The sequence below is a fragment of the Thermobia domestica genome, chromosome 5, assembly GCF_964235325.1.
Source record: "Thermobia domestica chromosome 5, izTheDome1.hap1.1, whole genome shotgun sequence".
Classification (NCBI taxonomy): domain Eukaryota; kingdom Metazoa; phylum Arthropoda; class Insecta; order Zygentoma; family Lepismatidae; genus Thermobia; species Thermobia domestica.
The window spans coordinates 40,435-67,826 of record NC_137458.1 but is presented as its reverse complement, the minus strand read 5'-3'; the positions used below and the strand labels follow the sequence as shown (position 1 = coordinate 67,826).

At 34.2% G+C, this 27,392-nt stretch overlaps 1 protein-coding gene across 6 annotated transcripts in view; it reads right to left on the bottom strand.

Annotated features, from left to right (window-relative positions):
• Positions 1-527: 527 nt before the first annotated feature.
• Positions 528-27,392, bottom strand: part of LOC145685675 (uncharacterized) — a 47,195-nt gene continuing 20,330 nt past the window's right edge. Inside the window, exons 1-3 of one of the 6 annotated variants that reach the window (XM_081758076.1) lie at positions 26,251-26,387; positions 21,656-21,707; positions 529-3,572 (exon numbers count right to left, since the gene is read on the bottom strand). In XM_081758076.1, the coding sequence (XP_081614202.1) occupies positions 2,561-3,517 (957 nt within the window). In that variant the 5' untranslated portion in view covers positions 3,518-3,572; positions 21,656-21,707; positions 26,251-26,387 and the 3' untranslated portion in view covers positions 529-2,560. Of the gene's footprint in view, positions 3,573-15,962; positions 17,758-21,655; positions 21,708-26,250; positions 26,685-27,392 lie in introns of those variants that run through there. The other 5 variants (XM_081758074.1, XM_081758072.1, XM_081758071.1 and 2 more) reach the window with 5 other exon arrangements.

Genomic DNA, 27,392 nt, shown 5'->3' with positions numbered 1-27,392 from the left:
TAACTCCACCATAGAAAGCCAGAATTTGTTACTAGAACCAGTAAAAACATCCATCATATATAATCTGGAACTAGCATATAAATCCACCAAAGCATGCTAGAATCAGCATAAGAAATAGCAAAACATGGTAGAATTCACTGCTGGAACACAGAAAGAAGTCCAGTATACCATGGTAGATATTTTGCTCGAACGAGTATGGAAATCCAACATTTAGTGCTGGATAATTCAGTAACACATGGTGGAAGGTGTCGCAATTACCAGGAACAGTTTGTATTTCTTTTGCTGGTCCAGCAACAAATCATTGCTAGATTTCATAGATCTCCTTTGCTGGAAAATCTACAGTTCATGCTCGCCCAGCAAAAATTTCAACACGTAAAATTTTATTGAAAACCATTAATCATTTCCAAATGCATGTTATTAAATCTGTGTATCGTAATGTAAGGAATGTCCAATTTTATTAAAAAGAGTGATCTTTTACTCTCAATATTTCGTAAAGAATAAACAACATCCTTTTCTCCTTCAATGTTTAGTTTTCAACAAATACCTAGTCTAGTCATAAATTCTGTAACACACTTTTTTTGTTAATATATGAAATACGGTTTGAGATTTTTGAATTTTCTTTTAATGTTATAACCACATACATTTTTTACAATTGGCATCTATCAAACTTCAAAATGTCCACCATTGGCACGCACACAGGGTTTGAGTTTCTTGGGCCATCATCAGTACGGAGAGTATCAATCGGAAAATCCGCCATTGCTGCCACTAAGGAACGCATCAAACTTTCAAGTGAAGGGTGTTTTTTTCTTGCAGACCTTGTCTTCTAACACTACCCATAGTTTGTAGTCCAGAGGGTTTAAATCGGGGCTACCAGAACGCCACTCAGCACTGGAGATGAAATCTGGTACATTGGCCTCCAATCACTGTTGTGTCATCCTTGCCTTATGAGCTGGCGCAGATTTCTGCAGGAGGGTGCAGTGATCATTGTTAAACATGGTGTCACTCGAGTTCTTCACAATAGGCTCCAGAACAGTTTCCACATATACCGTGGCACGTTTTTACACCTTGCTGAAAAAATTTAAGTCCGGTGTGGCCTTCATAGCTCACCCCCCACGAAACCATGACTGAGGAGGGGTGGTGATCTCTTTGAACTGTCCCACGAGCTTCTCGAGAGCTTGCTGCATATATCCTATCATTTTGGCGGTTAAAGCTCTCTTCAATGGTAAAGATTTTTCTCGTCGGTATAGAGGATTTGCCGATGTCCATTGTTTGCGTACCGCTGTAGGAGCTGCCTTGCTTTCATTTTCCTCTGCTGCTTCAGCTGTGGTGTCAAGAAATGCCCCGTGCTCCGTCAATAAGCTCTGACCTTCAGATCTTCAGAAAGTAACCTGGACATTGATCTTGGGGTCATGTTGAGCTCCCGTGCCATAGGTATGAAGGCTAGGCAAAATTGTTTTTATCAATAAGTTTTAATATTTTGTTACTTTAGCAAACGCTTAAAAGCAGACTAGCCATAAGAACTTTTGTATGCAATGAATGTTTAAACAGTATTCCGGGACGGAATTAGAAATGCTAGGGTAAAATGCATGTATAAGAACGGAGACGTTGTATTATTCAAACGTTTCAGATTAACTTGTTTTCTATCTGGAATAAAAAATATCTGAAAATTTAACACAGAATATTTATTTTTATCTATAACTACAAAATTATTATTGACGTAACTTGGTTCGGCACAAAAGTAGCCGAACTGATATTTGTAAATTGACTACAAAATAATGCTTAAAAGAACTAGTATAGGGACGACTACTAACACTATCGTTGAAACATGCCACATTATTTTATTGAAGAAAATATTTTATGGATACCAATAATGATAATTTATTACATTTACCAACACTATGGAAGGAAAGAACGTGATGTAGTGATAAATAAGTAATTAACCTATGGAGAGAATGTGGCTGCTTCTGATAATTTGTTTTACTACCGGGTGATCCTTGGAATCGTGTAGGACAGAGTGTTGTAGTTCCAATTATACTCATTGAATACCGGTACCCGAAAAGCATTTATAATGTAGCATTGCTTCACTTTTTACCTTACTTAGTTTTAAAACTTAATTATTTTGAAAGTTGACGATGTGAGATTGTCTGAAAAATCTGGAGAATGATATTGTCAAATAACGCTTTGCTGTACCGTTTGATCTTCCGTGTGTTCGCAGTCTTGTTTGTTATGGGATTTACTTTGGATCGTTTAGGGAAGCTCTATTCTCTAATGCGTTTATAAAGATAATTTCTCATTAACCTTTTTGAAAATACATTTTACCACAAACTCAAAACCTACACTGTTGATTCAACAGAGTAGAAATTGAAAATTGTACCAACTCTGCACGCGGAAGCTTCGGGTTCACCTCTGTGTCTGAAGTCACGTGTTTCATGTTCTATGATAACCAAAAGTTCACGTTTTATATAATCTCTTCAGTGAAAGAGAGACTAACTTCCAATGCTTCCGTAACTTGGAAGTTAGTATTTAGCATGCATACATTTTCCACACTACATTCTCAGTTTTATTTCACAGCGGGTTGGTTGTGTGTTAATTTGTGGTTTGCCAGAAGGTACTTCTGTGTAAATCCTTTTCCACATTTTTGACATCTGTGTGGTTTTTGACCAGTATGTGTTAATATGTGATTCGCCAGACGATATTTCTGATTAAAGCTTTTTCCACATTGCTGACATATGTGAGGTTTTACACCTGTATGTGTTAACATGTGCTTTCTCAAATTTGATTTATCTTTACAACCTTTTCCACACTCTTTACAGATATGAGGTTTTTCATCTGAATGTGTTCGCATGTGGTGTGCCAAACGGCATTGTTGACGAAATCCTTTTCTACATACCTGACACGTGTAGGGTTGCTCCTCGGTATGTGTTAACATGTGATCTTTGAAACTTGATATATTTTTAAAGCTCTTAGCACATTTTACACAAGTATGAAATTTTTCATCTGTATGTGTCAACATGTGTCTTATCAAATTTGATTTGTCACTGAACCCTTTTCCACATTCCTGACATGTATGAGGTTTCTCGCCTGTGTGTATCATCATATGGCTTGCTAGACGGTATTTCTGATGAAATCTGATGCCACATTCGTGACAAATATGAGGCTTTTCACCTGTGTGTATTAAGATATGGTTTCTCAAATTTGATTTGTCATGAAAACCCTTTCCACATTCTTTGCAGATGTGATGTTTCTCACCTATATGTGTTAGCATATGCCTTTTCAAAACTTGCTTCAGTCCAAATCTCTTTCCACACTCCTCACAGATATGAGACTTCTCACCTGTATGTGTTAACATATGCTCCCTCAAAATTGATTTATCATTAAATCCCTTTCCACAGACCTTACAGGTGTGAAGTTTCTCATATGTATGAGACACCATGTTTATTTCTGGATCAGGTTTTTGACTAAATTCTTGTTCACACTCAGAAAGCAATGGAGGTACCTCACCTGGATGAAAAAACATTTCATTTTGGGAAATAAGCGTATTTCCTTTTCTGGAAAAAGTATAGCTATTGAATCTGTAAAAAATGAAACAAACAAGAAAATGAACATTGTAAGATATATTGAACAATTAAATAATGGAAACGCTTAGTTGTAGTTAAAAAGGACATCTTATAGGGGTAGTAGAGATGAAGTTCTTAAAAGAATAATAAAGAATTCTTTGCAGTGTTTATTTTTACATTACGAAACTAAGTTTAGAATACAAATAAGTGATAGGTAGAAAAGGGAATCAGTGGAAATAAAACAAGAAAGTAATAAATTAAGTACAGTTAAATGGAAGGACACAGTTTCAGGAGAAATCATTCACATGTTTAGGAATTGATCTTTGTCATTTCCCGAAATCAATATTTAAGGTTGTATAAGAATTTATAGCGTTGCGTAGTGATCAACTGGTATAAAGAAAGAAAAAAAATAATGTTAATTTCAATTTTAAGGACATTCACGAAGAAATATGGAGAGAAAGCATTCGTAATATTAATTATTCTTTTTGTTCATTTTCGGTATTAAATTTTCCATTTCAACCAAAGCAGCTTCGGCGATATTAGCGTCGGCGGAAATGAAGGAGAAAGGGATATGCAAATTTCCAATACAGGTTGACCCAAAAGTAGGTATATACCCTGCATAGATCAAGTATAACATCCCAGTTTATGATTTATTTGCTTCGACTTTTCCGGGCTTAAGTTATAAGTAAAAAGACGTTAAGAGAAAATAATAAAGAAAGTAGGTGTACCTGTTTGATAACAATAAGAAATGATATAAAATGCGGGACTGGATTGAATACTTCCGTTTTGTTCAATATAACACTTTTGCATAATAAACACATTTCATTTGATTCGTATGTCCGTGAAACTAAATGAAGACAAAACATAAGAAATTAATGTTTCTTGTTTGTTTTTTATGTCGGGAAATTTTACTCTATATTTGTTAGTTTACCTCTGTTCAAATTTCCCTATTAAGTAAAATTGAGTATATTCTTCTTTCGGTTAATCTAGTCATTTTTGGCGTTCTGGTATACTTTCAGTTAATGAATTATACGTCAAAGACTATTTACCCGATTAATATGGTTAAGACCTTGTTTTTCTAAAAGAATGTGGTAATTTTACGGCATAAGTTTGATTAGTGTTGCCAAGAGGAGTGAAATGTAGGAGTGAAAATTCACAAGGAATTTCCTTACCGAATTTTCAGACTTTTTGAAGCTGGCACCACTATTACCATATGGGTCCGAGTCACCTCAAAAATTGTTTAATATGTCTACAACGCAAAATCAGAACGTGAAGTCGTTGGCTGCCATACAAAAACAGAAAGAAAAAAATCTCATTTTGCACACGAAATTTTGACACTTTTTCCGCCTCAAAAGAAAAACCTAGAGTTATACAGGTGCTGCAGCTTCTCTAATTATTCTGTTTAAACTTTGTATGGTGCGCTGTGTTGGCCAAAAATAAGGCTTTCAGATACTTTAAGTTTGTTCCAATGTAGTCAATAAGACGGAAATTATAGAGGGAAACGTGGAATATTTTCCAAATTTTCACATAAAATTTGCACTTAACACTTTCTGTGGCTGGAAACGGTTCTACCAGACAGACGCAAACTATCTTAAAATAAACTTTGGTAACACACTAATATTAGAAGTATAATGACGATATCTAACAAAGTAAGCATGTGATTAGAAAATCTCATTACGTAAAAAATTACACTTTCCACTTAGATTCAAGTCTAATGTAAACCTCAACTGCACTTCCCCTAAATATGCCTAATCCCCCATGATTCACATTATACCGACAGAACTGACCTAAAAATGCATGTGTAATGTGTAAATGAAAAAGACAGGGCAAAGGTGTCTAATGAATATTTTGCTAGTAGCTTCAACTCCTCCCACCTCTCCTTCTTTCTCCTATCCTTTTCAATCTGTTTGTTCTGTATCTTTTTCTATCAGTACCACTCCGACCGAAGTAATTTCTCTTCTCTTGACATTGCCCCAGCAGCGCGCCTTTGGGCCAGATAATATTTACACCTCCTTCCTGCGCAGTGTTACCAGTTCGCTTTCTCAACCCCTTTCGAATTTACTAAATCGCTGTTTTGCAGGTGTCTTTCCCTAATTTCAGCTAATATCACTCATGTTCATAAGTCTGGTAAGAATAAAAATGATGTCCTCCTATCGACCTATTTCTTTATTATCACCTCTCTCACTCGTTTGTGAAAAGATAAAAAAAGGATCTTTCAATTTGTTGCTCTATTTATAAACTTCTCACAACACGGCTTTTTGCCAGGAAAATCTTGTGTTACTAATTTATCTGTTCTTCTGTCCGATGCTGTGGACAGCATCTCAGAAAATTCTCAACTCGACATTTTGAATTTGGACTTGGCTAAGGCTTTCGATTCTCTTCCACACCATCATCTTATATACAAACTCAATTCTAGATTCAATTTGCGTGGCAAATTGCTTAGTCTTCTGGAAACCTATCTCAGTAATAGCACACAACGAGTTTCAGTTTCAGGTTACTTTTCTGATTTTATTCCCGTAACTTCTGGAGTTTCTCAAGGCAGTGTTCTGGGTCCACTTCTATTCCTATTATACATGGACGATCTGCCTTCTTTGTTTACAAACAGCTCTACTAATATTCTTCTATTAGCTGATGACTGCAAACGCTACAGACAAGTTCAATCCGAGTACGACTCGCTTGCTCTTCAACATGATGCTTCAATTCTTCTCAACTGGTGTAACTCTTGTAAACTTAGCTTGAACATGGAAAAATGTGCTTCTCTTACGATTTCTCTAAAAAATGAACCTATAAAACACATTTACAAAATTGGTCATAAGAACATAAATCTTGTCTCCTCTTTCAGAGATCTTGGTGTTATCATTGACAGTAAACTTACTTCTGCGGATCATATAAGCACAATATCTTGGACTGCTATGACAAAACTGGGACTCCTTTATCGCTTCACTGACATAAAAAAAAATCCTAATTCCTCAAGTTTGTTTTATAAGTCATATGTTGCTCCCACTATTGAGTACTGTTCTCCTATCTGGTCTATGGCCTGCCGTACTCATTCAAAAAAATTAAATTCTTTTTAGCCATTGTATCCTGCCGAGTACGTAACCTCAGAACACTTCCAAAAAATGACGTTTTAAAATTCGTCAATATCAAACCTCCCCTAGTGAGAAACAAAATTTCTGACCTAATATTTTTGCAAAAAATTGTAAATGGCCACATATTATGTGAACAGTTGTTAAGTCAGATCAAATTTCTCGTTCCCGCTAGAACAACACGGTATAGTGATCTCTTTTACACAGGAGCGGCGAGAGTTAATTTTGTCCAAAGGGCCCTTCTAAACCGAATTGTCAGTATTTATAATTAGTTACCAGAAGTTATTTTTGTAATGTCGCTGTTGTGTTGTGCCATCTTGAACTCAAATTGTTATTAAATTCTTATGTTATGAAATTGTTAAAATTGTTTCAGTGTAAAAAGACCTAGTGCTGTATCTGAAACCTGTTATTAGTAAATAAATAAATAATAAATATCCAAGTGAAAGTTTCTATGGTGCGTTTTGTACGCCAAAGACATGGGTTACCGGTACGTTTGTTTGAATGTAGGCAATAAGACATAAATTATATAGGGAAGAATAGGATATATTCCGAAATTTCCGCTAATATGAAAAGTTGGTGCAGAAACCGGTCAATAGTGAAGTTACCCAATTACTTATTCCTGATGGTTGCACGTCACTCATACAACCGTTGAATGTCTTCTTCCGTCCGTGTAAGAATCTCGTAATATATATAACAGACACCGTTTTCTGTCATCTGTCTTCAAAATATGACAACGGGACAACTTCATCAATTTACAATCACTCACCCCCTCCCTTCCCGTTTACAGCACCAAGGTTCCAAGCTATGATCAGATATGTTTTCTACAGAACTGGATATTTCCAATCAGTACCTGGCGCATTAATGATACCTGTTGAGTACTGCTTCAATTTCAATATCAGAGACAGCTGTAATGGCTCACCGTTGTCTCCATTTTTGTATCAACCACACAATCATTCTTAAGTTTCATAACAGTTGCAATTAAACAGAGGTCTCGAACTGTATTAGCCAGTATTGATTTTAATAGACAGTGTGCATCAAGAGCCGTATGTCAGAAGACTCTTTTCACATATATTCTTCTTGCGCTAATTCCAATATGGTGGCTTTTCAGATGTCCCCATGATTCACATTACACCTATTTGGTGGAGCTCTACATATATTCCTCATGTCCAACATTTGACCTCAATCACTCTACTCGTTTCAAAATTAACATAGCATTTCTAGACATTTTCTATGTTCTACCTTCGAACTTTGCCCTCACTTATCTAACACTTTATATACTGTCTTCTGTAACTAAACACACTCTTTTTCTGTGTGTCTTTTGGTGCTGAATCCAGTAAAACCAATTATTTTCAGCAATCGAATTCACCAAATTGGAATGTTCCCTTGTCAGATCTCTCTAAAACAAAGGAAGTTATACTGAAAAATCTAAAAACAGAAAATTCGAAATTTCACACGATTTTTTTAATTTGGGCTCAAATTGAGAAGGAATTTCGAAACTCAGAAAAAATAACACCACGTTAAAGCATGGTCCAACCATATTTAGCACCGAAAAATAATCCCGATATCTTAATTAGTGTCCCCATAGCAGAGCATTAAGAAAGAGCCCTGTATGTGTCACTTTGGCCAGTAGGTCCAGAAAGGGTTAAGAATACAGCAACTATTTTGTAAAGAATCACACTAATGAATCCACATTTTAGAAATTGGTCCGCTGTATCTCTTACGAATATCATTTACTTTTCTTTGACCATCTAGGACAATATTTCTTCGCATGAAAGGATCTAGCACGAGATTACTGATATTGTAATATTTGTACGTTGAGCTTCCAATTTTCTTATTCCGTTGTGTTTAGCCAAATTAAAAGCAAATAGCTCGTTAAGATTGTACCAGGATCAGAAAAGAAAATCCAGGATGTGAGATAGAGGTGCTTCAAAACAGCTGGACAAGGAATGTGGCAAATAAATTGATTGCAAAATTTAAAGGAAGATTTCCAGTACATTAGCGAAGACAATCCTTTTAATACTAGCATTATTTCTATTAATTTCACAGTTTTTAAACATTTATCTTCTAGATCTCGCACATAGGCACGGACCCGTCGAAACAAAAAATGCTGTTAAATATTCGGGCACATCTCTTTTCTGAAAAATTTCAGCAAAAACGTTGAGTAATATCAAAGTCTAATGAAAAGTAATGTTCTTTCTCCAACTTACTCAATACAAGAGGAAGTTTCTCTAACAATGAAATAATCGGAATTTCAGATAATTCTATTTTATATGGAACAACTGCAGAAATCGATTACTTTTGGGTCTATTTCTTTTCTATGTTTGAAATATTTGGTTTACACCAGCCACTTGCTTAGATTTGGAACCTAAAGGGTAATTTTGCTCTAACTCGGTATTTCGCTAGAACCCAATTAGAAAAGACAGGACCAAGAAATCTATTAAAAGATCTTCCCATTTCTTTCTTTAATAAACAATTACCATTTGGTTTACTAGAACAGTGTAAAAATCTGTCGTTCTGACAATCACAATATAACTGCAAATAGGTTGTCATTTTTGTAAAGTTCTGACTCTTAATTTTTCTTCTGTAAACTTCAAATTTCCTATATCGTTGAATAGATTATGATTTTTACCATTTTCTTGCGATAACCATAAATTTAATCTATCGTTTTTCGTCTTAGAAACATTGCTTAATAATTCTGTAACTACAAAATTGGTAGATATAATATTATTTTCCACTCCCGTTTAATTATATAGAAAAAAAGGAAGTGTATTTAGTTAGAAGACAGTCCTGTGAAGCAAATAATAAAATGAACTTTAGGTTTTGGAGGAAGAATTTGTAACAAGAACTTGAGGGAAATTTTGTATACATAAAAGTTTAAGAAGACATGCATATAATCATACATAAAACTGTAATAAATACCTTTTCAAAACTCGAATGTGAGAATTGTAGGGAGACTGGTATAGAAGAAATTGAAAAAAAAAATGTAGGAAACGCGTGCCATTTAATTTGCACTTGTGGTGAAATTTGTTTAAAAACAAAGGTAGACGAAGCACAGCAATATCCTTTCTTAAATATATGAAAGTGAAATATAAAGACAACATAGAAATATGTTATACAGAAAAACGACAGTTTTATCTGTCATATACAAACGGAAGACTTTTGTAAAGATATTACTTTTTGATATAAGTGATTATAGTGAAGCGAACAAATACAGTATACCAAAGAGTAAATAAGATTCTTGTGAAAATGAACGATGATTCGAACGATGAACCGAAATTTAATCTGTAACAGTAATAACTCAGAATTAATTTCACCATTGATAATCTTGTATAGATAAATTAAATCAGCAGCGCAGCATCGTTTGTCAGGCGTACATAGTTTCATTAAAGACATTAATTCCTGTTTCGAGTGATCACGTAACACAGGTCTAAACATAACTATGGCTGGAAATATGTTTACGACCAAGTTAATGTGAGATAGATTAGTAGGTACTGCCATATTCCATACAGGTGAACAATATTCAATGATCGGGAAGATGAAAGCCTTATAAGACATCGTAAGGGCAGATTATATTTCAGAAATATAGAATTAGACCACGTAGTTTTATAGTTCTATAGGCCGATATAACATGATTCCCGAAGGCAATATTTCAATACTTGTTCTTGTACGTTCAATATTTCTATAAGAAAGAGTACGTGATGAGGCTTAAAATAAAACATTTAGCGTACATCAATCATTTCTCTGTTAAACAAGTATAGTTCGTTAGACAAGTCTACAAATGTTAGCCAAGTTTCGAAATTTTTGGGAGGTCCGGACCCGTTGGACCCCCCTCGTGGCTACGCCTCTGAGCATTGTTAACTATTCCCAAATTTTCAATGTGGCGTTCCCCACCATACAGTTTTATCAAGAGTATAAAATATATTTATTTTATAAAAGATATGTATATACCAAAATACTATCCACAGAGGGGAGGGGGATTCTGCATATTGACTTATTAATATTTGGTTTACAAATTACTGTACAGGAAACATTCATTATCTATATAAGCTAAGAATTAACTTGTAAATGCGGATCTACTTTCATTTGATTTCTGCTCTACTACATATTTTCTTTCTTATTTTATAATTATGCTATTACTTTTTTTAATTATCATTATATTGATTTGCTTCAGTATAGGTGCCGTAATTTAAAAATGTGAATGCATAAAAACAAATTCCATTTGTTAATTGCTAGTGAAATAAAATTCAGAAAGCTTATTTAGCGCAAAAAACCTTCTCATTCACTGGAAACCGTGCTGTGTTGCAGAAGCACTGCAACGACCAGTCCCTTTAACTTCTGAGATAGGGGAAAGGAGACTTAACATTCGCTCCAATTTCCGCGCTGAAGGAATCTGGTCGTTGTATGCTCGCTGCACCACAATATAAATTAGAGACTCTGTGACGGAGTATTTTTCGCTTTTTAAAACGGATTAACGAAACAGACAGTTATAGAAGTAAAAAAAAAACATGCTATTTAAAGTATATATGGGAGTATTAGAAAGTATTTTTTCTCTTCTTTACTACTATTGCTAATAATATTTTTTCCTGAAATACTTTGGTCGTTGCGCAACGCTGCAACACTAACATTAGCCGCCACTGTGCCATGGCATATCCTATGGCATTTCTTGTCGGTAGAACCTGCTCTATTTCGTAGCATTTTCCCCAGCATTTGTGGTCCGATTGCAGCGCCGTGTTGTGTTAAAAAGAAGCGAAAGATTTTGTGCCAAATATCCATGCTCTTAGTTTTGTGGGAAATTGAATTGTAGTAAAGAAAAATGAGTTGGAGTAGGGATTCTGTTTGTCTACATATTTCTTTGTGATTTTCGTTTTTAATATGATCGGCGAGAAGTGTTGTTACAATTACTATAGCTTTAGCTACCTCGCGCTTAATTTAGGAGCTATAATTGCGCTCTTTTCCAGTGATTTGTTTGCTACACCACGACAGATGCTTATCGCAATGCTACCGTTTAAAAGCACCATATACTTTTGTGCCATAGAATATTATATGAATTTTTTGGCAGCGCATCTGCTACGAGAAATGCTTCCTTCTAAAACTAGCCTAAGGTAATCGGCACATAAATGGAGGTATTTTGTATTACTAGCTGCAAACTTTATCTTACTTTGAAGAATATATCTGGAATGAGGACCCACGCTCATTCTTTCTTCTTTAGCGCCTCTAGTGTCGTTCCTGTAAACTAAAATTTTTCGCCAGCTGTTGGCAGCACTAGTCTGTCATTGTTGTCAGTGAACTCGTTCAAAAAGGAGGCAAAACTTCCTTTTAACATGATTGGCCATCAAAATTGTTTCTCCAAATTGGGACGAAACAAAGCTATATTTAGAATGTAGAGTACAAGTTTGGACTATCCATTAATAGAAAATCATTGTGCAAATTGTTAGTGCATTTCTATTTGAACCGTGCCCTTCTGGCGCTACTGTCGATGTGTGTTTTCTTGTACCTCTCTCGAAAGAGGAGGGACAAGTTGCTGCGGCCGAGATCTTGCAATTGTTTCATGCGGCAGCGTTGCCACGATGAATTATTCCATGGACTTGGCGGTGCTCTGTCTTGTTAATCATTCTAAGTAGCCTACGATCTTCACTCAAGACCAAACGACTGAATTACAAACAGGCAACACAGCTGAGGCCATTCACTTCTTTCCCCTAAGCAGAGGGAGGGTTTCTTCCGTAAGAGGGTGGGGCCGAATTATGGTTAGCATATTTTCCGAGGGCACACCTGAGATAGACAGGCTCTAGAGAAGTAATTACGGTTCAAAATTACTTGTGAAAATGTTGCTTTTCTGTAGCCATGTTATCGTAACAAATTGCCAGTTTGATACATATTTCTATACATACGTCTTTATATATTAATTTGTGTTATCTTTAAGATTATATATTTCCTAAATTACTATTAAGCTTCTTGTTTTGGAAAGATTAATACTGAAATTGTTTCATTCGGTAGCGAAGCTTTGTATGAGTTTGAGGTTAACATGTTCTTCCAAGTACGTGATTTGTATTAAGCGCAGTGAAAACACGAACTTTAATTGGACCAAAAACACTTTTTTGAACATTAAGGATAGAAATTTGGTATTCGAGCTCAATATATATATATATATATATATATATATATATATATATATATATATATATATATATATATTTATTTTTCATTACCGTCGTTGTTTGCTATACTATCTTTACAATAAAAAAGGTCTTAAGCCTATTATACATCATCATACTTTCAATCAAATATTGTATCAAACTTTTCCTTGACGCTAATTTGGTCCAATAAGTTGGCTAAAACTTTCGCACCCATTATAAATGATCCAATATAAAGGTGAATATCATTGCTCAATATTTTATATTTTTTTGATTCAATTGTTAGGTTACTTAAACGTACCGGTATATGTGAGTTTTATGGTGGCACTGCTGGTGTAACTATAATCAATATGTTCGTAGAAATGAATGGAATGACTATTCACAATTACTTCTGTCTCATTTCCCTCCTTTATTTCTATTCCCAAATACATCTTACCTTGTATTTGGACATCATGTTTTCTTTCTTGTTCACTAAATACGTATGAATTTGTATTGTATTTGCTAGTTTGATGCTTAAATTTCATCTAATTCAGTTAATTTCCGAGTAGCTTTTGTAGCTTTGGGACACTAATTAAGAATAAATAGTCAGTCACAGTATTAGGTTTTACAGTTACAATAAGAGAGTACATATTAAAGAGGATTCTGCAGGACATTAAATTCCGGAGGAATTTTTCACGGTGTAGGAAACTATTAATTTATATTTAGAAATGCGAAAATTTTAATGCTCTGACCTATGTGATTTTATACAACAATTAGCATGATAAAATTTACTTACATGCACCCAGCGACACTGCTATTTTCAGAAATGAGTTACCAGCTCTACAGCGGATGCTAGGAGTGTCCCTTGTTTTGATTCAAACACTGGTTCACACGTTTCACCAGGTTGGCAGCAACTTTACGAAGATTAGACGTGGTTATGTTGTCAATGGTACTGCTAATGTTTGTTTCCAGGTCTTAAGTAGTTCGGTAATTGTTGTTGTATACATACCTCTTGCTTTAAATAGCCTCATAGAAATGAATAGCAGTGTTGCCGGGTGCATGTAAGTAAAAATTTAATCATCATAATTTCAAAGTATGTTTTTCATTGTTTTCAGGAATTGCATAATGTAATAGGATCCTTAACACAGCTTTCAATCCACTGAAACATCGGAAAAGTTGCCAATTCACAGTGTTAATTTATGAAAATGACGATTTCCCTACTTCCCCCTTATAGAGGCCTCATCTAATTAGTTATCGGTGGAAACGAAGAATTATTTTTTCTGCTCCATAGTTTTCAAGCTACTCCAATTAAACAAACTGAAAATTAACAGAACATCCATACGTATGGATTATGAGTCAATTTACATGGTTTGCAAAAAAAAATTGATTTACATCTTCGGTAACATCTGTCAACACTGTGTGGTTCCTAGTGTACTTGAATCGTTGCTTTTTAGTTTAAAAATATATGAATGAACAAGGCTTTAGTTTGCTATAACCATTATTCGTGTATCACTTCAGGTTCAAAAGTTCTACTATCCCAAACTCCGGGTTGCATTGTATATTGGACACCCTGTATTAATTTCACAGGAAGATGGATTTAATTATTTATGTAAGGTTAAGAGAGAAAGTTCTGAAGAACAGATGCCCTTAATTCTATAAATATTCGTGAATCTTAATCTGCATTAAATGAAATAGCGAATAAATTAATAAAACAGTGTCGAATGAATTAAATATAGGTGGTAAAATTTAGGAATTGCCAAAGCACATATTTTTGTTATGTCTGAGAAACAGGAATGTAAATGAAACTAGTAAAGTGAATAAAATACTACTGATAAAGTAATAAATATTAGGAAATATTTTATCAATATACTAATCATACCGACGGTTTTATTCAAACAATTTATGAACAAGTGAATTGTTCGTAGGTGTAAGAAAATGGTTGTTCGTTTTTTATTTTTGTGCAGAGAAATACAAAGTATTACGATGTTACTTTATTGTGGCTAATGAACAAATTTGGAAGTTGATATTTTATAAGTCAGGAGCTAAAAACCGGATAAATAGAACTTTACATGATTCTGCAGCAAGGGGAAGGCTACCCAAATATGAAGTTTGATTTTAATCTGGTGATATACGTGAATGGTGATTTCTTTTCAAAAACATGATTTGAAATTTGGCTAATGTTAGCTTGGCATCTAGAAGTCTACAAAACATAATATTTCATACTCTTTTGTAGCATGCTAAGTTACAATTACGCCTAGTTTCATTTTAAACGGATGAGTAAGCTGTATCTTTTGTATTTGAAATATAACCCAAAAAATTATTGCTAATACCTGAGGAATCAAAAGCCTGCTTCAGTGTCCACCACTTCGTAGTTGAAATGAAATCTTCCAGTTTTACATCTCACGCATATTCCGAGTAGACTCAAGGAGACGGTGCTGGTGAGAAATGAATGAAATGGTGGAACGAAACGGAACAACTCCGAGAAACCCACGTACGTTTTTTGTCCACCGCAAAGTTCACTTGGCGCGAGCGGGAAATGGACCAGGGATTTCACTTACCATATATGAACGTTCTACCAGTGAGGCACCACGATCCACGCTACGCATTTGTAGTTTGGTAACATAAAATGAGCTTGGTTGAACTTGTACGGTAGATAGTGTCCTTGATTCTTCAGGGAAAATTAATTCAAATGAAAGCCTATTTATCGAGGTAATTAAGAACAATTGAGTAAGGAAAATCACTTAAAAAGAAGACTAACTTTTTCAAATATTTAAAGTCAATTTGTCTGCTATTTCACATAAAAAACCGGAAATTTAAGGAACGCAGAGCATGTTTCTTTCTGTTGTGATATAAATTTGTCATGATTGAAAGCAACAAATGTTAATATCTGATTATAAACTAGATTGCTTTGGAAACAGTAAACTAATTCTTTCCATTTAATATATATATCACGATATTGTATTGAAAAAAACTAAACTGTGCATACACTTCATCCATTGTAGGTCTAGCTTATTTAGAATACAGAAGACAAATGGAACCGTCATGATAAAAGAAAATGGACATCAGATATGTAATGAATGTACCCAGTAGTTACGTGAGCGTTCACCTGAAAGATCAGAAATTGGGAGGCAATACGACATATTACTCCCATTAGTTGCACCATCCAAATCTCTAGAATCTAATTTTAAATAGCACCTCTGTGAATTATCTTTGTTTTTTTAACAGCTTATTGCCGTTTGTCTTTGACTCAGAAAGTTTGGACTTCCTAAATAAGGTTTCGCTGAACATAAATTTTGAATGAGTTTTAACTCCAATTATATTTAGATACCATAATATCTTATTTTTTGTACCTATAAGTATGATTTACTTTCTGAAATAAAAAATACACGTTTCACTAAATTTTGAAAGTGTATGGTGGTTAATCAATATATTTGGTTGAAGTTCAAAAGTTAACATAGCTCGCTAAATACGATCTTCGCTTACCTCTTGTTATATTCTTTGGACATATGAATTATGTTTGTTCCTATTCATACGATTTTTCGAAATGTAATTTTAACAATAAGCTTTACGACACTTCTGAAAACTGGTACGTTTCTAATCTGTCTGAATCAGCAAGCTGACTCGTATTTGATTTCTCGTTAATTTACTCGTTATCATTTAGCCAAAGATGAAGTCACATTACTTTGCGTGATCTTTAAATTGTGCCTCTGTTCTAACATTTAGGAATATTATTTATGTGCATTGTGAAGTGTAAATGTGATTTCGTTTTACGGAATGATTGACATGGCAAGCAAACTTCAAAAGATAATAATGTATAGTCTTTATTATCGCACTTTGGCTAAAACGTTTTCCCACTCGTTGAAAATACATGTCTATCTTGCGTAATTTTCCAAGCATATTTGATTATATTCCTTTACACTCGTTAGATGTGAGAAATGACATGCTCGTTTTGAAGTCTGATTTCTGTATAAATCACTTCTGCACCTAAAAAGGACAAGTTTTCTGACTTTTTTAAAATTCGTATATGACTCCTGTACAGATACACCTGTTAAGGAACTGAGTACCTGCCTTAAGAAATGATAGCCTGCGTTTTACACCCAATTACACATGTGACTCTCGAATTTTGAATTGAGTCAAATTGCACATAAAATTGAACTTGCTAGATATGTGTATAGAAATCTTGTCTCGGATTTCTATCCGTCTATCATTTATGATATGTATAAGGCGCCTCTCAAGTACGTTCACATGTGAGATTTCACAGTTCTATGTGTAGCCATATGATTTGCTAGACGCAATTTCAGGCTAAATCTCTTTTTACAATGATGACAGCCATAAGGTTTTTCCCCCGAATGTGTTAAAATATGGTTCCTCAAAATTGATTTATCGCTAAATCCTTCACCGCACTCTTGGCAAACATAAGAATTTCCATCAGTATGAGTCACCGTGTGTCTGTCGAAATCTGTTCTTCGGCAAAACCCTTTTCCGCACTGCTGGCATGTGTGAGGCTTCTCCCCTCTATGTGCTAACATATGATTTTTGAAACTTATAATATCTTTATATCCCTTTCCACATTCCTGACAAATATGTGGTTTTACATTTGTATGTGTCATCATGTGTCTTCCCAAATTTGATTTGTCAGTAAATCCCTTACCACATTCCTGACAAGTGTGAGGCTTTTCACCTGTATGTATTAACATATGGTTTGTCAGACGGAATTTCAGACTAAAGCTCTTCCCACACACCTGACACGTGTGAGGTTTCTCCCCTGTATGTGTCAATTTGTGGTTTCTTAAATTAGATTTATCTTTAAATCCCTTTCCACAGTCCTTACATGTGTGAGGTTTTTCATCGGTATGTATTACCATGTGCCTTTCCAAGTCTGGTCTACGAATAAATCCTTTCCCACACTCCTGGCACTTATGATGCTGCTTGACTCGATGAGAAAACGTTTGATTTTGTGAAATAAGCTTATTGCCTTTGACGAGAATAATATATTCATGGTCTCTGAAAAAAAAATTGGAGAATATCGAGAAATTGAGCGGTGAAATAGGGACAATGGAACAATTAAATACGAAGGCTTTGTTTTAAAGTATCTGTAACGAGAAAAAACATCCGAGTGACTCCTTATTGAATTCTAGAAGAGTGAATTATAAGTGGTCCATGGAAGTGAATTAACTACAAATGTAGAATATAGAATTTATTTTGAAACTCTTTTTGGTAAGTCAATTTATATGTAGGGTATAGTAGTTATTCTGTGACCCCTTTTGTAACTTTTTAAAAGGTAAAAAAAAAATCACTAGGTTAAATGTGTTTGCTAACCAAACAAAACACTACATCTTTTGAATAGCAACACTTTAAATTAATTACATTTTAAATCAACTACGAAAGCATATCAGACTTATTATTTACTGTTACGAATTAACGACTATTAAAGCATTTTTAGAGTAACAAATTTACATAGTCTCTACAAGAGTTGCATCACATCTAAGATGGACGGTGCCACTGACATACATAATACCTTAGCGTGGAATACTATTGTTATGATGTTATGTATTTCAAATACAAAGGATCAAAGTTACAAGGTGTTCAGCTATCTTTTTAAAATACTTTATTCTGGACACCTGCGTAGGAAAGCATGATATTCATATTTCAAATACAAAGGATCAAAGTTACAAGGTGTTTAGCTATCTTTTTAAAAGACTTTTTTCCGGACACCTGCGTAGGAATGCATGATATTCAATCACACATATGAACTTGCAAAAATGTGTATCATATACAAGTATATCCATCCAGGATAGTTTACAATATTCGTAAAGCTTATAATTGTTGTTTACAGCAAATTGATACTTGAAGCCATTCCAAAGATTCGATGAACGTTGGTGAAGGTTGTACCAATCGCTTAAAGGCATAGACTTCCGAAAATGTGTTGATTGTTGCTTAGGTCAAATCTGTTTTAGTATTATGCATATGAGTTCTCGTTATATAGTCTGTGACTGATTTGTTTAGATTAGTGATTCCTAACAGTCATACATCTGGATTATATAACTAATATCAGAAAATATTTAGTGTAGAATTAGAAATATCTTTAATAAATTCATAATTTTGTTATTGGAAGATATGTGGATGATTTAAATGGAAAAAAGTAAAATAAGTGGAAAGATTGAAAATAAGTGTTCTAGATATTTACGGAAAAATAATATTTTGTTGTATAGATTCTTGTTCTCAATTGTTAGATTTAAAAATGACGTGTCGACTTATTCTTTAAGGGCTCACATATAAAACTAATCTGTATCATTCAATATTATCACGACAGTCGACTAATTTTCCTATATTCTTAAATTATAGAAATTGTTTACATAATATTAAAACAAAATTATGCAGAACAGCATACTACAAACTCCTTTTTCAATGCTTCCATTTATTTTACGCTGTCAACTAAATCATGAATGTACTTTTCAATATCTTAAATTACTTGCAATCGTATACTAAATAAGACGTATTTTTAGTACTATTTATATAATCCAAATTCGTGACGGTTACGAATCACTAGTTCAAAGAAGTCAATCACAGACCAACTCTACTCGTATATATGGATCATTCTAAAACAGCAATTGTAATGTTACAGAAGCAAAGAAAGCTAAATTACAGTTTCCCATTAAAGCGGCTTTTTAAGTAGTATTCAAATCATTAACATGTTTATCACATTTTAGGTTTAGTTTTAGATATTATTAAATTGCAGCAAATACTCAAAATTTTTTGAAAAATATCTAGTAGGTAGTTGTCTATCAAAATCTTAATTATATAATGAAATTTGTGAAAATATCAAATTTTAAATTGTATATACATTTCCTTACGCTTTTTTGGATTGGTTTACAACGTCCGATTGACATAACTTGTTTAGATACTGAACCTTTTATGTGATTCAGTAACCTCGTTAGGTTGTAATACTCAGTCGTAAAAACGATATTTCAGTTTCTCGATTAATACGTAAAGTTGAAATATGAAATAGCTTGGCATTCTGCCAATTGAAAAACATATCCTTATGTTAGGTGGGCAACGTACAAACAGAATGATATTACAAAGTATGAAAAACAATACCTATGTGGTAAAAATTACAGCGGACTGTTTTTTTTTTACTTTAAAAATTAGAAGGAAGTTTCGAGGTAATACTGCACTGTCTATATAGTACATTATCGCCAGTCAAAAAGGATGACAATCGTACCCAAATCAGGAAGACAGACAATTAGCAGAGATGTAAGTTCCGACCCTATCAAAAACAATTTCTTATCCTTGAGACATTTCAATGTTGACGGGGAACAAGGAGGAACATGAGTGGGAACGTAATAAGAACGGAGTTGTGAAGAATCTAATGAAACATCCATCATCCGTTGATGAGATATAAAGTAATTGTTATATAGGGAGCAAGTGGTAGTGAACTTCGTGAATTTAGTGCTTGTTTGCGAAATACAAAATGTCTTGATCAGATATTTCGAGATACATGTATGTATACCACTTATTCTACAGTATAAGGGCATGCTGCCATAGTAAAATCAGGAAAATCCAGATACTAAAAGACATCAGTTAGTGAGAGTGAGGAATAAATAATAGACATCTCATGCTTTATTGTATTTATAATATTGTTGTGAATGTGAAAGTATATAAGTCTATATTTACTCATATCTATCTATCAATTCACACGTGCAAAGTATTACAGCCATAAGTATATTGGAAGAAATCGGAGAATTATAAAGTCATCCATTGTGAGAAGCGAGTCATCAGTAACAAAATATTCATATACATTATATTTCAGGGTGTTAATACAATGATATACCTAAACGGTTGTATAGAGCAAATGTTTATCATACTACATGTTATTAAGTGCATAAATAAAGACTCCACTATTAAGAATATAAGCAAGTGCTCATTTATTACATACATATTTGTAATACAACCGCTATAATTTGACTAACGAATTTTTCTCAAATATTAGTTGTGTTCGTTTGTTCATTTATTCATCTGTATTGAAGTACACATAATAAATAACAGATCTGGAATACGAAAATTGTCATATCATTTCTCGCGAAGTACAGTGGTTATCTCAGCTGATGGAAATACTGTAAGCAGAAGACCCTTGTATAATAATAATATTCTTAATAAGTTATCCACTCAAATATTTTATCATCCTTCTCAGTCGATTAGGATTAAACACAATTACATGATTACTTACTCGTTATCCAGGCAAAATTTCGATTTAAGTACTACAATATATAAAATATAATTCATTAGGTATACCAACCTTAGCGGCTGTGTATTTCATACTCACGTCACGAATCAGATAAGCGTGAATTTAAGGTGAGTCATATGGTACGTGTATATTCCTAATATACTATATTCATCATCCTGTAAAACCAGTTGGGCACTATATACCATATCAGATCATATTTGTAGTGGGATCTCACATAGTTTTAATTCCACTTTAAGTTTCTGATTCACGTTCCGTATAGTCTCGATGTTGACAGAGGCACTAAACTCTAAACCATAAAAACAATATCAAATGTAACTGAAATTTCGTCTGATTTAGAGTTTCAACGGGAATCTAACTCGACTTCTAACTCAATTATGAGGATATATATATATGAGTTATGATTATATCTAGAGTGAGATTGATGTCTATTTTTTTATAGGTGAGAACGAGGTACGAGGTAGTTGCAAATGATTATATATTATATCGCGTTAATTCTTGTACATAGCAGATTTGTATGTAATGCAATGATTTTTGAACTTTTTGTGCATGAATGGAAATTGTGCAACTGAGCTAGACAATATGCCAACTTTCGTTGGTACAAATTAAATAAAATCTAGAAATCTAGATTAATACCTAAAATATCATTATAATAAATACCTTAAAGCTTTAGGATAGAAAGGAGTTGCAGTGCGTGTTCACAGAAGTCAGACTGAAATAAAATAGACAATATCTGGGTGAAAGAGTACAGGTTGTAATTACCATTTCCGTTTTTCACCACAAATCATCAATAAACGTAAATTTCGGGTTCATACATGGAAGCTACAGTAACAGGGATAAAAGATAAGTTCCAAATTCGAAAACTTATTCTTTTTTCGCGGTAGATCTAGATTACCGCGATAGTTTTTCGAGTTTTGATCAAAAGTATACCCTGACCAGGATAGTGTTGTTTCGGCTGAGGGCGCTAGTAGTGTGTTTACCTCAGTTACCCGGCAAGCGTGGGAAGACAGGGAAATGTATCCAACTCTTATTCAAAGTTCAAGGATAGTAAGCAATGTAATCTGCGTTTAATAACAAAAGTTATAAATTATATTATTGAATGTAGAAATGATAGCATCTTAGATAGATGGAAAGATTACTTTGACGATTTGCTTAACACGCTACCAAAAACTCATATGCGTGGGGAAAGGCAGATACAAACCGCAGAACGGTATATTCCAGAATCCAACCAAATAGAAGTAGAAAACGCTATAAAGAAATTAAAGAAACACAAATCTCCGGATGTAGACGAAATTCCGGCAGTTAATTTTAGCTGGAGGCGAAAAATTGTGGAACAAGATACACAAACTCATTCTCCTTATCTGGAACAAGGAAGAATCGCCACAAGAGTGGAAAGAATCAATCATTGTTCCAATTCACAAGAAAGGCGACACAATTGACTGTAATAATTATCGAGGCATTTCTCTTCTGTCAACATCCTATAAACTCCTGACAAACATTCTATTAGCAAGATTGACCCCATACGCAGATGAAATTATTCGAGATTATCAGTGCGGATTTAGACAAAATCGATCAACCATCGACCAAATATTTACCATTCGCCAAATACTCGAAAAGAAGTGGGAATACAATACCCCGGTACATCAACTATTTACTGATTTTAGAAAGGCATACGACTCGGTTAGGAGAGAAACATTGTACAGCGGGGGACACTTCTAAATGGTACAGCCATATGGAGATTTACGGCTAAGGTGTACCATTTAGAAGTGTCCCCCGCTGTACAACGTCCTTACAGAATTTGGAATACCGAAAAAGCTAATTAGATTAGTTAAGGTTTGTTTAAATGAACCACAAAGTAAAGTCCGGGTAGGAAAATTTTTTTCCACGAGCTTCCGCGTCGAGAATGCCCTGAAACACGGAAATGCGTTGTCGCCATTATTATTCGACTTTGTCCTGGAATACGCTATAAGGAAAATCAGAGATAGCAACCAGGGCCTAGAGTTGAACGGTGTTAACCAGGTCATGGCGTATGCTGATGACGTAAATTTAATAGGGGATGATAGGAGAACAATAGAAAGAAATGCAGAGGTCCAATTAAAAGTTTGCAGTGACTTGGGTTTAGAAGTAAATGCAGATGAAACTAAATACATGCAAAGTGCGTCGAGACCTAATACGGCAAATTATGGATGCGTTAAAATATTAAATAATACTTTTGATGAAGTGGATTTGAAATATCTAGGATCAATATTAACAGACGAAAATCATATTCACGAAGAAATTAAATATCGATTAAAAAACAGGGAATTCGTGTTATTATTTAGTTCAAAATCTCTTGTCGTTGCGAATTCTGTCGAAGAATTTGAAGCTTAAAATATATAAAACGGTAATCATGGCTGTTGTGTATGGTTGCGAAACATGGTCGCTTACTCTGAGGGAAGAACATAGACTGAGTATTTGAGAACAAGTATTTGAGAACAAGATCCTGAGGCGAAACGGGAAGACCAACCGGAAAACTACCATTAGGAAGAACTTGGCGCAGATGGGAAGACAATATTAAGATGGATCTTTCCCCTTACCCTTCAAATGGACTATTTGCAGAATTTGGATTAATTCACAATCCAGACCTCAAAAACTAGTCTCAAAGACGAGACGACGAAGAACGAGAAACATCTATACCAGTGGCCTATTCCGTTCACTTAAAAAGAAACACAACATAATACTACTTCTAAACTGCAGTGGCCATTAGAATTACAAATGTACCGTCTGTGGTCACCTCGAAGTTCTGGTGCTCATGCTGGGGCTGCAGACTGTTTACAGAAAATATTGTTATTTTTTGTGTCTTTGGGACAACATAGCAAGGAAAGACCATTACATAGTCAAACATTGTCCTGATAGAGAAAGCTTCAATCCTGATGGGAAAAATGTGGCGCATGAACCCAATGTTGACAAATACAGTGTAATGTTACTGCCGTTACATCTGAAATTGGACTGCATGAAGAATTTGTGAAAGCAATGGCAGAGGTTTTCAATTTCTAATGTCCAAATTCCCGGCGACTAATGCAGCAAAAATTAAAGAAGTTATTTCCATTAGCCTGAGATTCGTGAGCTGATAAAAGACAATATCTTTGAAGAGTTGCTGACAAATACTCAGAAGGAAGCTTGGCTTGCCTTCAAAGATGTGTGCAATAATTTCTGAGGTAATGCCATGTGTAAAGACTACAGAGAACTGACAGAATACATGCTGGATTGTTACAAATCTATGGGGTTCAACACGTCCCTCAAAATATATTTCTTATATTCGCATTTGGATTTTTTGCCCACCTAATCTAGGAGAAGGAGTAGGATAAGTAAAAAAAGAATTATCCCTCATTGAAGGTGTATTTCCCTAATGAATGGCAAAACAACAACGTGCGGAAAAAAGCAGTTAAGGCAATGAAGCATAAATTTCTTACCTCGAATGGATAAGTTTTCTTACTGTGGAGAGTGCTTACGCTTTTCGGTCATCCGTCTTTCGTTACCGTAATTACGCGCGCGGGTATACCCGTACTCGGTCGTTAATACAAAACGGAGCCAAATTGCTACACTTTAAAAAATATTTTTGTGTTATTAAAGTGTGAAGTGTTTGTGATAATTAAAAGGCTTAATATATATATATATATATATATATATATATATATATATATATATATATATATATATATATATATATATATATATATATATATATATTCTGCGGGTGTTATCATACCAAGTAATATCACAATGAGAGTGTAGAATTGTGCATGTTATGCAATATTTTATGTTATAGGCTAAGTATTGTACATGCATATATTTTATTATGTTTACAGCTTCTGCAGTGCCATGAGATTGTTTTCAGTTGAAAAATATAAGGAGTGGGTAAAGGTATATTACACCCAATGTCCCTTAAACTTCTGACCATAAAACTGGGTAACCACTGTTGGGAACAATGAACTGATTCTGTTGAGGTGGACACAGGGATATACCACGAACACGGTGTTGATCTAATCCCAATAACCATGGTTCAAATCCCAATTTCACTATTTTGTTCTTAGTTGGTTAACATATGTACTTGTGGGTTGATATCCTCCAGTCCAAGAGTCTGTTTCCTCTCATAAATCAGTACAAGGACGTTCAGGAATCAAACCCAGTACCATCAAATCTGTTTTCTTAAACAGTAACCCACACGAATACGGACCCTGATACTTTCATATCTATTGTCATATTTGTCTTCCCGAACAGGAACATACAAGAATCAAACCCATAACTGCTGTTATATCTGGCTATGCCCTCACAGGGACAAGAATCTTGATATTGTTATAATGTTTTAAACATATCATTCACTAAAATAGAACTTATATTTAGTAAAATATTCATTTTAACCACAATTTTTGAAACTTACAGAAATTAATTGCAAATATCATTATGCCTAATGTTTATTATCATAAACAGTATTTTATTTTAATTTACATTTATTACGAAAGGAAAAAATGGAAATGAAATCTTTTGAGTTTTACGTCCCATAGATATGCCGGTTAGGCTAAAGGAGGCGGCAATGATGAGTAATGAATGAAATGGTGGAACGAAGAAAGTGGGAGGAAACGGGAGAACCCCACAAAACCCACGCACACGGTGTTTGTCCACCACAAAGTTCACCTGGCGGGGGCCAGGATCGAACCCAGGATCCCAAGCACCACAAGTGAACGCTATACCACTGAGCCACCGCGGCCCCACTTGTTACGCAAGGATCATAATAATTGTGAAATAATGGATACCATGGTTATAATTGATACTGAGGACGAATCAAATACGACCAATGTGTAATAAAAGTAGTATTACTTTGCATTCATTGAAATAAACAAACGCCATTAAATTATTAATTTACATTACAATTTATTCAAAACATTTTAATAGACTGTGTATCATTTTGTGAATATTACTCCGTCATACAATCTTAGTTTGAAATCTACGGTGAAATTAGTTCTCTTGCTATTGGAAATATATTAGCAGATTCCGGGTCATTTTAATGTCAATTCATTGTAAAATTTTTCGCTAATCAATTTATGAGACAGCGTTTGAATGCAGATAAAACGAATCATCATTAGTACGCTGTAGAACATCACAAATATAAGCATTAAGTTGTATCCTTCTTTTATTTATTCAACCATATTTATACCGTAGTTCAATTTAAGTAAAAATTAAAGTACGAATTTCAAGTAATGCATAAATAAACGTACCCGACTTCCTGAGGAGTGCTATCAATTTCTTGAAAAGCACTTTCTTCAACGTTCTCTTCGGACTGATCCTCAATAAAGCTAGACACGTGACTGGTTGATCCTGCTGTTGCGTCGTGCACATCACCTTTTAAAGAGACTGTAAAATCAGGCACCGATGTGTCTATTAACATGGAGAGTTTATTGTCATTATTTCTTCCCGTTCGATTTTCTCCTTGTTCCTTACATTCCATATATGACACAGAACATAAAGAGAGAGGATCCATATATTGCATTTCAGTAGAATTACTATTAGACAGTTCATCATTGTAATCTTCAACAGACTCATTTTCTATTTCAATTTTAATTTTAATCGAAGAATCAAAAGCCATTTAGGTAAATTGTTTGTTGGAGACTTGAGACGTTTAACACTCACTGTTTCAGAGGTAACGAAAATTCTGAAAAGAATAAAATAATACTATTCACTATTATGTAACAACCAATTCAACGAAAAATGACAAAAATTCTAGTAAAACTAAATTTAGCTGCTAGAGAAAACCGTTGTTTACCTAAAATATTATTTTCTGGAAATCTGCTGACGCTCTGTTGCGATGACAAACTTACATATATTAATGCGATAATTGATACCATGATGGAAAAAATATAAATCAAGTATGACTTACTTTATGATAATATCTACTATGTTACCTCATTTCAATAGTATTTCTTAAACGTATTTAAGAAATCTACGACGAGAATTTAAACCAGTCACACAGATATTAAATTACTTAATTTGGATTTTATCTGAATGTAACAGCGAAGTAGATGAAAATATTTCAAAGGGAATAAACCGGTTTCTCGGTACTTTAGCTGGTGACAAATTAACAACACAATATTTAGTAGCGTACTCTCACTCATCGGTTATTTTACTCTCCGTTTTCATTCATTTGAATCGGGTACCGCTGTGTATAGTTTACAATAGCTCGACCTGCCACTATGTGTTTCTTCAAGTTGCTATTCCAACATGTATATAATGCGCGCCAGTGTATATAATGAATACATAAATCAGTGAATCTAATATACCTCTGCATTTTGTATAAAGTAGTACTACTTTGCAACAGTTTTGTTTATTATACATGAACGATAATCCCATGCTTTATTACGTT